Here is a 13,396-nt window from a genome sequence, read left to right on the forward strand (position 1 = left end):
GTTTAATCCCCGGAAATAGGCAATTACCTTTGATTGAACTGAACATCGTATTGGTAAACGGGCAGTTTCTCGGGCGGAAGCGTGGGCTCTACGTTTGCAACCCTTTGATTTCGTTGTAGAGCGAGTTCCAGGTGAATGCTTAATTATATTACTATAGACTATGGAAAACATTAATCATTAATTTCTTTAGGTAAAAAAAACGTTGCGGATGTACTGTCGAGATTGTTCGTACAAATTTGTCAAGCAGAACCTTTTGATGAAACCAGCAAAGATCATGTGCTGTTTTCTTTAGATACGGGTAATATGGAACTCTCCCTTGAGGAGATCGAAGTGGCGGCAGAAAAAGATGAGGAACTGATAAAGGTTATTGAAGCTTTGAAGTATAATATATGGCCTCGCGAATTAAGGAAATTTGAAGCACAGAAGAGTAATCTCCACTACCTCGGTTCATTGATTTGCAGAAACGATAAAATCGTTCTACCAAGTTGCTTGCGAAGAAAGGCAATGGAGTCAGCGCATGGCGGACATGTGGGAGAAGTCGCCATGAAAAGAATCATGCGCGAGTTCTTTTGGTGGCCACGAATGGCTTCAGAAACTGAACAGTTTGTGAAGGACTGTCAAACTTGTTGCATGCTGTCGCGTAGAAATCCTCCACTACCTTTTTCATCACGCGATCTTCCGGATGGTCCATGGGAAATAGTTCAAACAGATTTTCTTTCCATTCCTGGCTATGGGTCAGGAGACTTTTTAACTGTAGTGGACACCTACTCACGTTATCTCTTCGTCGTTGAGATGAGACGTAAAACCGCGGAAGCTACCAATGCGGCGTTGTGTGACATATTTAAGCTTTGGGGATGTCCACGCATCTTGCAGAGCGACAACGGGCCTCCATTTAACAGTTCGACGTTCTGTTCTTACTGGGAGAACAAGGGCGTAAAAGTAAGGAAGTCTATTCCTATGAGCCCTCAGTCGAATGGACTTGTGGAACGACAGAACCAGTCACTAGTCAAAGCGGTATCAGCATCCACAATTGATGGTTCCAATTGGAGAACGAGTTTAGAAACATATGTCCATAACCATAACACGTTAATTCCCCATGCGAGACTAAAGGTGACACCATTCGAACTGTTGGTTGGGTTCAAGTACCGAGGACAGTTTCCCAGTCTTTGGAATCAGCCCAAAGAATTAGATCGGGAAAATATACGCGAGATCGATGCAGAAACCAAACTTTACAGCAAGCAATATGCAGATCAGGCACGCGGAGCAAAGGAGTGCCCTATTAAAGTTGGGGATATCGTGCTAGTAAGTCAACAGAAAAAATGCAAAAGTGATCCGACTTTCTCATCTGAACGGTACACGGTAGTTGCAAGGACAGGAGCAAAAATTGTCGTAATAAGTGCTAATGGGGTGCAATATGCCAGAAACGTACAGGATGTAAAACTAGCCCCACCGGCAAAGGAGGTATCCAGTACGCAGGACAAGGAAACCGACAGCGAAAACTCTGCAGGCAATAGCGAATTGACAATAACTTCGAAAGACAACTCGGAAAAGCACTCCCATACCGATATGGAACCGGAGAATAGGGTCACACTACGTCAGCGCTCAAGTATAAAACGACCAGAAAAATTCAATGACATGTACATATATCATATTTATCAATGAATAACTTCCGAATTTCGAAAGATAGTTGCTATATAAGTTCCATTCACCCGTAACAAGGGTTTGAATAAATAGAGGGCATTGTCCGAAGTCAAAATACCTGGTTTAGATGTGTTCATTTATTATGGTCTATTGCTGGTATGAGTCGTAAAGCCATTTCTCACCGGTGCGGTGGGCGTGGATCCAAATCTTGTCGGGAGCTTCTTAATCCACATGATGGAGCAAGCGAAGACATTTCGTATCACATATACGATTTCGGCGGTGGTCAATTTCGGCATGCAAATTGAAGGCGAGGGCGGTAAGAGTTTTGGTACGTTACATGAGGTGGCGAATTTTAAAGGCATTGTCCGCGTTGTAGTGATTAATGTTGAAGTGAAAAGATAAACGATTCCACAGCTGAAAGAAAAAAAAGAGTTACATTCTGGCTGGTCCGATTGAGCTTTGGGTACTTACCTGTGGACTATGAGCGTTGTTCAAATTAATGAAATGTACAGTCGGATTCTGCTTTATGGTCCGCTTCTGATAGGTATACAGGGAAGGAAAATTCAGTATTGAATACCAAATTTTCACCTCGAATCTGTTCGTACAAAAGGCGTGCTTTTTTTCCTTTTGCGGCTTGATAAAGCTTATTTAATACGGTTTCGTTTCACGCGGGATGACGATAATACGAGAGCCGTGGATGGTAATTTAAAAAAAAAGTGTGACGTTGCATATAAGCAAAATAATTATTTCTGTTGTTTACTTTTTCAAGCATAGTTAGGGGTGTCAATGAAAAGCATAAATCGATATTGTCTTAAATCTACACGGAAAAAAACTATATTTAGTTAATTTAGTAATAATTATAAGGATATGGATGAACATTTGAGATAATTATTTATTTATTAAGTATAGTTCGCTGCTAACACGGAATGGGTTACGAGAAAAGAAAAGAAAATCCAATACAATTATAAAAAAAAGCGAACTGTTCTAATTATGTCTTTTAGAGATATATTTCTAGATATAGTTATACGAGGCTCCTATTAGGAGTAGTGGTGGGAAATATTGTAGTAGATAAAGTGTGATGAAAAAATGCGTGAAAACGATTTATCCAACTTATTTATTTCCTTGCTCAAGGAGAAGAGTTGAGGGTAGGATTTCAAATAATAAGACGGAAATAGCATTTTATCGCTAAGCATAGATCCGCCGGCGAAACAAAATCAGTTCATTTGAATGCGGGAAGCGAATAAGACGAGTCACTCAAAACAAAACAAAATAAAAAGAGAAAGGACGATGTGAAAATTATTCGTCTACTGGTCGGTTGTGATTTCGAGAAGCTTTCCGAAATGTTGATCTCTTCGTCTTTATTGCATGAGAAAGCGATATTGAGCTAACTGGTATAACTTGTATAACAGAATAAAAGCCTTGGTGAGAGAGCGACGAGAACATGTTGCTTTCTCCGAAAATCCCTTTGAACCGTACGAACATTTTTCGCCTAGGTCATTCTGTTGGCAATTGTTAACGCGGTAGCAGGTGACGACCGAACGCTTAAGTTTAATTTAAAAAAAGGCGTAAGCGCGGCCATTTTGTTTTCGGAGTAGTGTGGTTCTGGAGAACCGGGATTTCCGTCGGCGATTGTTCGGATCGTTGTCACCATGGCCACAAAGAGGCACGACACAATGTTCTCGAGAAATGTTTTAGAAATTCGTCAGGAAATGCTTTGAATTCTTTAGGATCGCTTCAGAAGAACCTCGGAGAACTGTACGCAATTTCTATGGTAGTCTTTGCGAAATTTCCGAAAAATATCCGAATTTTTTTTTCCAAAATCTGTTTTCAATTTCCACGGGAAACGCTTAGGAAATTTTTTGGAAATCTGTTTGGAATTACCTTGGGAACTGATCGCAATTAAATTGGGAAACTTTTCAGAATTTCTTCGTTCAACGCTTCGGAAAATTTATCGGCAAACGCTTTAAAAATTCTTCGGGAAACGCTTTGGCAATTTTTAAGAAATTCTTCGGAATTTCTTCCGGTAACACTTCGAAATTTCCTCCAGAAACTATTCGGAATATCATCGGAAACGCTTCTAAAATTCTTTGGAAACCTCTGCGGAATTACATCGCGAAACTGTAGTGAATTTCTTTGGGAAGCTCTACGTAAGTTCTGCCAAAAACGCTTCAACATTATCTCCAAAAACTCCTCGGTTTTTTTTAATTGCTTCGAAATCCCACAGGGAAAGCTTAAGAAGTTCATCAAAAACCTCTTCTGAATTACCTCGCGGACCTATTCGGAATTTCTTTAGGGAACTCTTCGGAATTTACTCAAGAAACGCTTCGACAATTCTTCGGAAAACGCTTTAAAAACTCTTTGGAGTTTCCTCGAAAAACACTTCGGAATTACATCAAGGAACTGTTCGGAATTTATTTGGAAAACTCTTCGAAATTTCCTCCGGAAACGCTTAGAGCTTTGTTCGAGCAACTCTTCGGAGTTATCTTGAAAAACTGTAAAGAATTTCATAGAGGGGAAACGCTTCGGAAATTATTCGCGAAATGATCGAAAACGTCGTTAACTCCCGAACCCTCATGCACGTTCCATTAGAGGATGACTTCGGTCCAGCCCTAACTCCTAACCATTTCTGGTCTGTTTTTCCAATGGTTTAAAACCCCTAGTGACCATCGACGACCCGACGGTCCAAGTGGTTCCACTCAGTCAAACCCGTTACTAACAGAGTCCCCATTGCCAACCCGAATCTTCCACGGAATTGTTGGCCGAAAGGAAGCGTCATATCTACGTGTGCCAGTCGATATGGCCAAATACGATCAGCGACCATACGTGACTAAGTTAGCGATCGTGGGCGTTCAGTCCAATCGGTGAATTAATCGATAAGAGTAAAGCTGAACTATAATGAACTATAATAGGACGAGCTCGGTGGTCTAGTGGCTACCGCTTCTGCCTTATAAGCAGGAGGTCGTGGGTTCAATTCCAGGCTCGTCCCTTTCCTACTTTGTATTTCTATCTTAGTTCTTTCTGTGTTTCACGTTCTACCAAAACGATTCCTACTGTTATAGCCTTCCACACAATCCCAAAACCTCCCGTGGCACCTATGAGAGGTCGTAGAGTTCTCTGCATCTTTCTTAAGTAGGTGTCCAACTAACCATCCTTCCCCTTCCTCAGCATTCGCAAGGACGTGGCCAGGACAGATCTCGACTATTGGAGGGTGCATTGCTTCCATCTAAGAGATAGTGATTAGTCCCAAATCAATATCTGTGGTAACGGATGAAAGTGATGCTACTCTCATACAATAGTCTTGGCTTGTACCACCTACGAATTTGTGCGAATTGCTCAATGCTAATGCTAATGCTAAAGAGTAAAGCTGAACTATAATGAATTCCAAACCATACAAACTGATTTACAATAAACTTAATAGCGGTTACGGCTGCATCCCTTATTTACTTGAACGGTGCTAAATTCCGGGGAATTATACAAAAGAAATTGAACGTAAATTTTCATAAACTATATTAAATCTATACGATTTTACGCAAAACTCATTCTAATAACAACCAAATTTGATACGTTCATATGATCTTTTATTTTTGCTTTCGCCCAAAAATCAGAAGCTCGGAAATATCCCGTTGATACTATGTTTCAACAATCACTGCTCCTTTTAAGATTTAATTTTTCCTAACAAGCATTGATTCTCATAATAGGTCTAATAGGTACCTACTCAACATTTGTTTATGTTATCTCATGCGCTGAAATACCAAAATCCCTAGTCCCCTCTAGTTCGAATAGAAGCAACATGCGTTCTATCCATCATGCTATTATTAAATTTCATCATCCACCCTACTTTTAACCCACTGACTGACTGAGGGAGCAGAGGCTTCGGTTAAACCTCAAAGAAATCCCTGTCTGAAAAATAACCGAACGTGCCACGTGCGGGTCTTCAACAGTGGGCAAGAAAAATGTATTTTCCATCAATCAAAGTATGGTAAGTTTCGTTCGGAGCAACAAACCGGTGCTGCGGTGGCCGTAAACAATAATCCCGGGTGTATATTTTTTTTCTTAGGCTTACAGGTTCCTCAGTTTTCAACAACACAGGTCCTACAGTGTGAGTCGATAAATTTGCTTATGAACTTTTCATACGCTACATATAATATTGAATAGGCATTTGCAACATTAGAAGTCTTTCGTGTGCATTTCAACAGACCACCACTGTACTTATCTTTCTTATAACTTCTTCATTGTTAGCCAGCACTCGTCTCTGATCCAAACAAATCAAACGATGGGAACGTGTTCCACATATCTATTTGATCTGGACGGAACAGAGCAGACTGACTGTGCCGCACCGTGTCCTACAGCAGATTTGCCCCTTCGTTGCTATGCATGAACGGGCATATATGGTCGAATACCTATGAGATCCATCCAGACAGAAGAAGGTTGCTGGGAAATTTATTCACGATTTCAAAATCAATCAGACTTGGGATTTTTTTCTTTGTTCGGCACAAGTGCTGTAATACTGTTAGATTGTTTGAATCGGGAACGATTGTGTTTGTTTTCCAGATGTAATGGGACTCACCTTATGCATGCAAATCGGAACTATTTAGGAAAAAGATATCGACCTTCTCTATTTTTGCATTACGTATGAATATTTTCAATAAGCCCAACTAAACCTCGAGTAAAAATGTATCTGATGTTGCTTCGTACGTCATATTCCATAATCCATAAATCAAATGTAAAACCTCTCTCTGGATTCAACTTATCAACAAAAAATAAAACAAGAGCTAATCCTTGCTAACGATAGCAGGAAATCCACTTGGCGAAGCCTGCCCACTCGAAACAGTTGAAACTTTTACTCAAATAATACCATTTGAGGAAAATGTGGAGAAATGCGCAAACCGATTGCAATTAATCATTGTTCGATGCATGTAATGTGTGTGCGGCATCGCTTGGAGTGAAGCTGTGTTCGCGCCCGTTGCTTGTCTGATGAGGAAGAAGGAGGGTCGCAAGTCATGACCCTCTGTTGACTGTTCAAATGCCATGATGTCACCCGTCATACGGGATAATATTGCATCTGTCAACGTAACACACACTGTGGGTGAACTACCTATTTTACAACATATATTTCACTCTCACATTCCCCTTCTCTAATCAAAAATGAGAAAACAAATCCATTAAAATGAAATTTTTATCAAAATTCAAATATAGTTCTTTTGAATTTAAAAACAAAATCATCATCAAAAATCCTTATCAACAAAATCAATCATCATCATCATCATCATTGCAAACTCAAAAGCTAATTAATCTAGGAACTATTGCAATATAGATGTCCTCTAAACGCGTCATTATTGGCAACAAAACAAGCACTTTCATTTATTGTCAAATCAATCCAGCATTCCTATGGAGCGTATTCCGTATTGTAGATGAAGCCATCGCAATTAAGTCTCGCTTAACTTTTCAAAAGGTCCTAAGTAACATTTTTTTCATGAATTAATTTGAGTAGTGCAATCAAAAGCTTTCATATTGGTCTGTTTATTGCGCTATTCAAATTAATTCATGAAAAAATGTTACTTAGGACCTTTTGAAAAGTTAAGCGAGAAGTGATCTACCAGAAATCAGGATGCAACTCAAGTGAAAAAATGTAGAACCAAATCAGAGCAATTCTACCTGCGATTCTCCAGCCCTGAAATCTGAAGCTAATGCAAATTCAAAGATTCCCCAAACGTGATCTGTATTGACTCTCCAATCGATCCAGCAGTCATCCAGAGTGCCTTCGACTTCGTCTTAACCATAGATGATTTGTGAACTTCCAGATACATCCTCTTTTGTTCATTTCACCTTGACTTAGTATAAAATCTCGGGTACTTTTTCAAAACGGCGTATGTCGCAAATTGTAAACAAACCCGTTTTCAACAGCATATGGCATCAAATTCATCTCAAAATGTGTATATCTTCAAAGCTACATGAAAATGTGTTATTAAACATGTAAATCAATTTTTGGTAAAACGGTGTAACATCATTGTTGAAAATACTGCACATACACCGCTTAGCATAAAATGTACTTTAGAAAGTTTTTTCTAACAACAAAATAGTTTAAAACGTGCGTCTGCTTGTACTTTTTCATCACTGATTTCAAAATTAAGCATGTTGCTTGAATATTCTGATTTTCGTTAAGAAACACATTTTACGTTGTTTTTCTGCAGTAAATGTTGTTACGTCGTGTTGTAAGTGTTGCAATTTTTTTGTCGCATGTGCGTGAAACGTTTCAACTTAACGCAACATTTCGACGTATCAACAATGCAGCGTACGGAGCAGCGTAACATTTCGACGAAAGTAGCAGCTCGGTCATGCTTTTTATCAAAATAACTGAAATGTTCACACACAGATTTCAGAGTCAGTGACGATGAACCTTTTCATAATGTATCGTTGAGGTGAATTCAATTGCAATAAAAATTTTTAGTTTCTAAACAGGAATAAAAATAAAATCTGAAAACTTCCAAGCCCATTTTTTCAGCTTGTTCAAAATGTTACATACGCCGATTTGAAAAAGTTCCCGGGAAATATATCCTAAGATCTTGCAGAACATCATCACTATTGCAAGCCAAAATTGGATTGCCAAAACCAATAGAGTAGAGTGGGGCAACACTGCGCGTGGGGTAAGAGTAAGTTTTCGATTTTTTGAAGTTATAAAAAAAGATAAACTAGCAGCACTGCATAAGTTTGACAGATATTCTGGCCAACTATTGTCATGTGTAATTGTAAACGATTTGATTAAACAAGGGAGATATGAAGTAAGATAATTTTTTGATCATTTTGCTAAAATGGTGACTATCCATCAGCGCTGAGATTTTTTTAATTGAGAGAAATCACGCGATATGTATTTACATTTGAGAAATCCTTGTTTTAAATTTCCTTGAATTTCCTTGTTTTGTTTAATCTTCATATAAAAACTTCAACGTATTGTAAACAAATTGTTTCGGCTTCAACAATGCTGTTATTATTGCTTGCATACTGCAACTCGAAAAACCAGGAGCAATGTTATCATTTCATCGTTGAGTGCTCAAACCTATTTAAACCATTTAGAAATCCAGACTTCAAAACAAAGCCAACTTTTCCACAATGAGCGCCTTCAATCTGACACAATCAACACACTTTCACTTGGTCTCCTGAAAATGTTTTCGCTTTCGCATGACGTAGCTTCCAGTATGTACCGCACACGCTCTACACCGAGTCCTCCAACCAAAACCAACAAATCCTGAGCACCGCAGACTTCACAAACTTCGGCATTATGCCTCGGATAGACATCCGGCTCCACTGTGATTTCTGTAAAAAGATATTTTAGTTACCAGATAAATATTGTCGCTTCGGTTCCCTTTGTTCTGCTGTCCGAAACACGTGTGGTACCTAACTGTCAAATCGAATGTATTTTTCCTTCATTGACATTTAGATCCCCTATCCTGGCCAGCAAAAGATATTCCGGACAGCGACGACAGCGACAATGTTTATCTGATAACTAAAATATCTTTTTTCCTGTACCATGATTCCATTTTTCCTTCTGGGGATTGACAATTGAACTGTCAAAAACGCTTCCATCTTCTTCTTCTATATAATAAAAATGAAATGGTCTGTGTTCGTATCCGCATAACTCGAAAACGGCTGGATGGATTTTCATCAAACATGTTCGTTATCGTTCCGACGGGTTTATAAGATATTTCCTCATGCGAAAATCCCGAGTAAGGTTGACTAAATCGTGAAAAACTGAAATTAAGAATCGTATGGAAATTTCGCATGGGCTGTTTACAACGAGCATTTTCGCCTACTACGCAGGACAACGTCTGCCGGGTCGACTAGCTTGACAATGATTGTGCTGCAACTATTGGTGGGGAGTATTGAAATCACTCAATGATTATATTTTTTATGATTGTGTTATTGTGTATAATTGTTGACTAAAAAATGATTGAAAATGAATCATATTGTTTTTTTTTTTTTAATTTTACTCCATTATTACCCCATTATCAAATCTACATTTGGTTTCTCTTCATAATTGTCTAGGGAAAGTGTTTGTTCCACCCATTGACCTATTATTCATTTCATTTAATCAAAAATACTGTTTTTCGAAGATGCGTGGACAATTTATTCAGCAACATATTTAAACAACAATAACTATTTAAATCATATTACATAAACATGAACCTACTGTTATGACGTTTTTGGCGATTTGTCTTTCCGCAGGAACTTAGTATGAAAAGTAAGTATCGCTTAACATTTTTTTGGTGCAATCTGAGACAATTAGGGAAATATTTAGCTTCGATGGTTGATCAAATTTTGAACAGCTGTCCAGAGACATCTTCATTAACATCTTTCAGCAGTGAGACTATGTGTTTGAAAGTTTGTTCGGAATTTAAAAAAATATATATACGTTTTCAAGTTGACGTAGTTCAAGGCATTGCCATTAAAATCTTTAAGCTCTCTAAATAACGACATGTCGTACGTTTGGCCAAAATCCTTGTGTGTACAGCTATTTACGCAATCGTCACAAATAGTTGAATAAAGTTTAATGTTGGATAGTATCATACCTGCAATGTAATAGTTTGCATTCTCTTCTGATGACTGTATGGTAGATATCTCATGATCGTTTGACCTACTGACACTAATATCATTTAACAATGCATCAATCGACCGATTTTTTTGTTCTGTATCCAGCCTTGCTCAGCTGATTTGAACACGTGAACGTTGTCAGGCATAATTTCCTGCTTTCGATTCGGATTACAAGGATGTTCAACTGGTTCGTTACTAAGTACCTACTGTTCGCTGAGTATGGCGCAGGTTCAAATCGTTCCACATTTTCTTATTGTTGCTTCCACAGTCGCTGATGATTGCATGACAACGTAAACCCACTGCTTTCAATTTTTCCACGATTCCAAAAATAAGTTCCTTTAAATAGCCGCTCTTTATTGAATTCCCCGTGAAATGGTAAGCAACGACTTGCTTCCAACGTTGTATCACTCGACCAGCATGAATTCCATGAGATGTGTTGCTAAACCATCATGATTCGGTAATGTTACTTCGCCAAAAAACTTGTTATTATTGAAGCAGAAATCGCGCCCTGCACTTATTGCCATCTCATCGAATATTAACGCACAATCACGATCTTGTTCGTTCCTGGAATTCACTTTGGCTGCAAGCTGGTCTCAGGCTGCAAGCAGCTCAAAAATCTCAGTAAGTATACCCGAGTTAAAGTGAATATTCTGCATTCGTTGAGATAGGGTTCGTACATTTTCTCTCTCTCTCTGTCTTCTCTCGAAATATGTTGAGATAGTTGCCACGGTTGCTCTTGGCAGATTTCAGCTCCGACGTAACAGGCTGAGAGAACTGTACGGCGGGAACCGTTCATCAATGATATACGGGCTCTGATGCTGACTTTAATAGGTCAATTTTGCATACAGAAGAAGTTACACGAGTGGCTCCTCCAGAAAGAGATAGCCGTCCAGATTTTCCATTTCTTCGAACTCATTATCATTGGACTGTACTTGGGAAGGTGGTCCACGATCCCCATGGTAGTGATCATTTGTCGATCGAAGTCTCGATTTCTAATGGCCGTAATCAATCTATTTCTATCCACCTCTCATAAGACCTCACGAAGCACATTGATTGGGGAAAATATGCGGAGGCCATCATTAATGGCGTAATCTCCCGCGAGAAGAGTACGAGTTTCTATCCCAGTTGATCCTTGACAGCGCTCTTCAGGCACAACGCCGGCTAGCGCCAGGTGCTTCGGTTCGTAGGCAACCACACAGCCTGTGGTGGGATGTCGAGTGTGCAGAACTTACGCCGAATACGCCGCGTTTAAAGAATTCCAGAAGCATGGTTCGATCGTACTTCACAAACGGTACATCGCGCTCGAGATCCAGTTCAAGAAACAAAGTGAAGAAACGCGGATATTGGCGCACTTTTGTTGAAGGTTTATCACGCGAGACCTCAATGAAAACTCTGTGGACCGTCGGGAGAAGAATGCGCAACGCGTCGTCCGTAAACGAAGATCGTGAAAGCTCGTCGCGGTGGATACTCGACTTCGCAAAGAAAGTTTGTTCGGATTCGGTACCGGTGAAGCAAGAGTTACGTGATGCTTTTGCCGACAGAGATTATATGGATCGTCCCTTTTCGATGATTGAATTCTCGCTTGCTCTCCTTTCATGTAACAATTCCACTCCAGGGATGGATAGAATCAGGTTCAATTTGCATAAAAACCTCCCAGACGTCGCGAAGAGGTGCTTATTGAGCTTGTTCAACCAGTTACTGGAGTGCAACATTGTTCCGGATGATTGGAGGCAAGTGAGGGTGATAGCCATCCAGAAGCCCGGAAAACCCGCATCGAATTATAATTCGTATCGCCCAATCGCAATGCTGTCCTGTCTTTGAAAGTTGCTAGAGAAAATGATTTTCTTCCGACTAGACAAATGAGTTGAATCGAAGAATTTTTTGTTTGAATTGTTTTGTCTTGCGTTGCATTCTTCAGAAATTCAGCTTACTCTCGCTAAAAAAGAGCAAATGGGCTCAGTGTTTTTGGACATTAAGGGGGCTTTTGATTCAGTTTACGTTGATGTCTTATCCGACAAACTCCACTCGTGTGGACACCAATTTTGAACAATTATTTTTACCATTTGTTGTCAGAGTAGCGTATGAGTTTTTCTCATGGTGACTCGGCAACTTCACGAATTAGCTACATGGGTCTCCCCCAGGGCTCATGTTTGAGCCCCCTACTTTACAATATTTATGTCACAGGCATTGATGAATGTCTCATGCCGAATTACTCGTTAAGACAGCTTGCAGATGACTGCGTTGTATCCGTTTCGGGGCCAACCGCAGTTGATCTGCAATTACCATTGCAAGATACTCTGGACAATTTGTCCACTTGGGCTACGAAGCTGGGTATCGAATTCTCTCCGGAGAAAACTGAGATGGTTGTCTTTTCAAAAAAACATAAGCCGGCAAAGAGCCCGCTCCAGCTGATGGGTAAGACAATCACTCACAGCATGTCTTCTAAATACCTCGGGGTCTGGTTCGACTCGAAATGTACCTTCGAGAAGCACATTATGTATCTGACACAAAAATGCCAGAAACGGATCAACTTCATACGATCAATAACCGGAACATGGTGGGGAGCGCATCCCGAAGATCTTATGACGTTGTATCGAACAACCATTATGTCGGTCCTCGAATACGGTAGTTTCTGCTTCCTGTCCGTGTGGGACTCTCCGAAGGAAAACTCTGTGTTTGCGGCGAGGATTATCAGGACATCGATCATGTCGTGTGGGCGTGCGAGGAGCATCGTGACCCCAGATCTGCGCTAACTGAACATCTCCGGGTCCGAGCAAAACAACCAAAGCCTATTAGGGAAGTGTTGTCGGGCCTTGATCTCGAGTACATGTCCCTGGTCCACCATTTTTTGAAAGTTGCTGATGTAAGACTGTAATCATTGTCTGATTGCCTTCTATTGAATTAAGTTTGTTGTGGAAAAACACTAAACTACAAATATTTCACTCTTCAAAGGTATACGAGCAAAAACACGGAGGTGCAAAAAAAATTACACAATTTTCACTTTTTTTTTATATTATTGATCGACATCAAAAACTTTTCGAAATCTGAACAATTGAAAATTACGAAAAATAATCAAAGTACCCCGTTTAAAGGCGGTCTTGGGCGGTAGAGGTTTAGATAAGGGATTCCATCCACCAATGCCTTAAACCGGACAAGCGCCTACTTTAAA

General features: G+C 39.8%; 1 protein-coding gene and 1 long non-coding RNA gene across 2 annotated transcripts; one reads left to right on the forward strand and one right to left on the reverse strand.

The window, feature by feature from the left end:
• The first annotated feature begins 303 nt into the window (after nt 1-303).
• Nucleotides 304-1,662, forward strand: LOC134203330 (uncharacterized protein K02A2.6-like). Its single transcript, XM_062678207.1, has one exon. The coding sequence runs from the start codon at nt 304-306 to the stop codon at nt 1,660-1,662; it is 1,359 nt and encodes a 452-aa protein (XP_062534191.1).
• Nucleotides 1,663-1,760: 98 nt separating this feature from the next.
• Nucleotides 1,761-2,329, reverse strand: LOC134203331 (uncharacterized). The gene is made up of 2 exons (XR_009977576.1): nt 2,113-2,329; nt 1,761-2,055 (listed from the first exon to the last, which is right to left on the reverse strand). It is a non-coding gene; the product is annotated as an uncharacterized LOC134203331 (long non-coding RNA).
• Nucleotides 2,330-13,396: the final 11,067 nt, after the last annotated feature.

The sequence above is a fragment of the Armigeres subalbatus genome, unplaced genomic scaffold (assembly GCF_024139115.2).
Source record: "Armigeres subalbatus isolate Guangzhou_Male unplaced genomic scaffold, GZ_Asu_2 Contig1786, whole genome shotgun sequence".
NCBI classification, from domain to species: Eukaryota; Metazoa; Arthropoda; class Insecta; order Diptera; family Culicidae; genus Armigeres; species Armigeres subalbatus.

What these genes read in the sequence shown, in the direction of transcription:
- LOC134203330 (XM_062678207.1), top strand. Translation starts at nt 304, where the DNA reads ATGGAACTCTCCCTTGAGGAGATCGAAGTGGCGGCAGAAAAAGATGAG.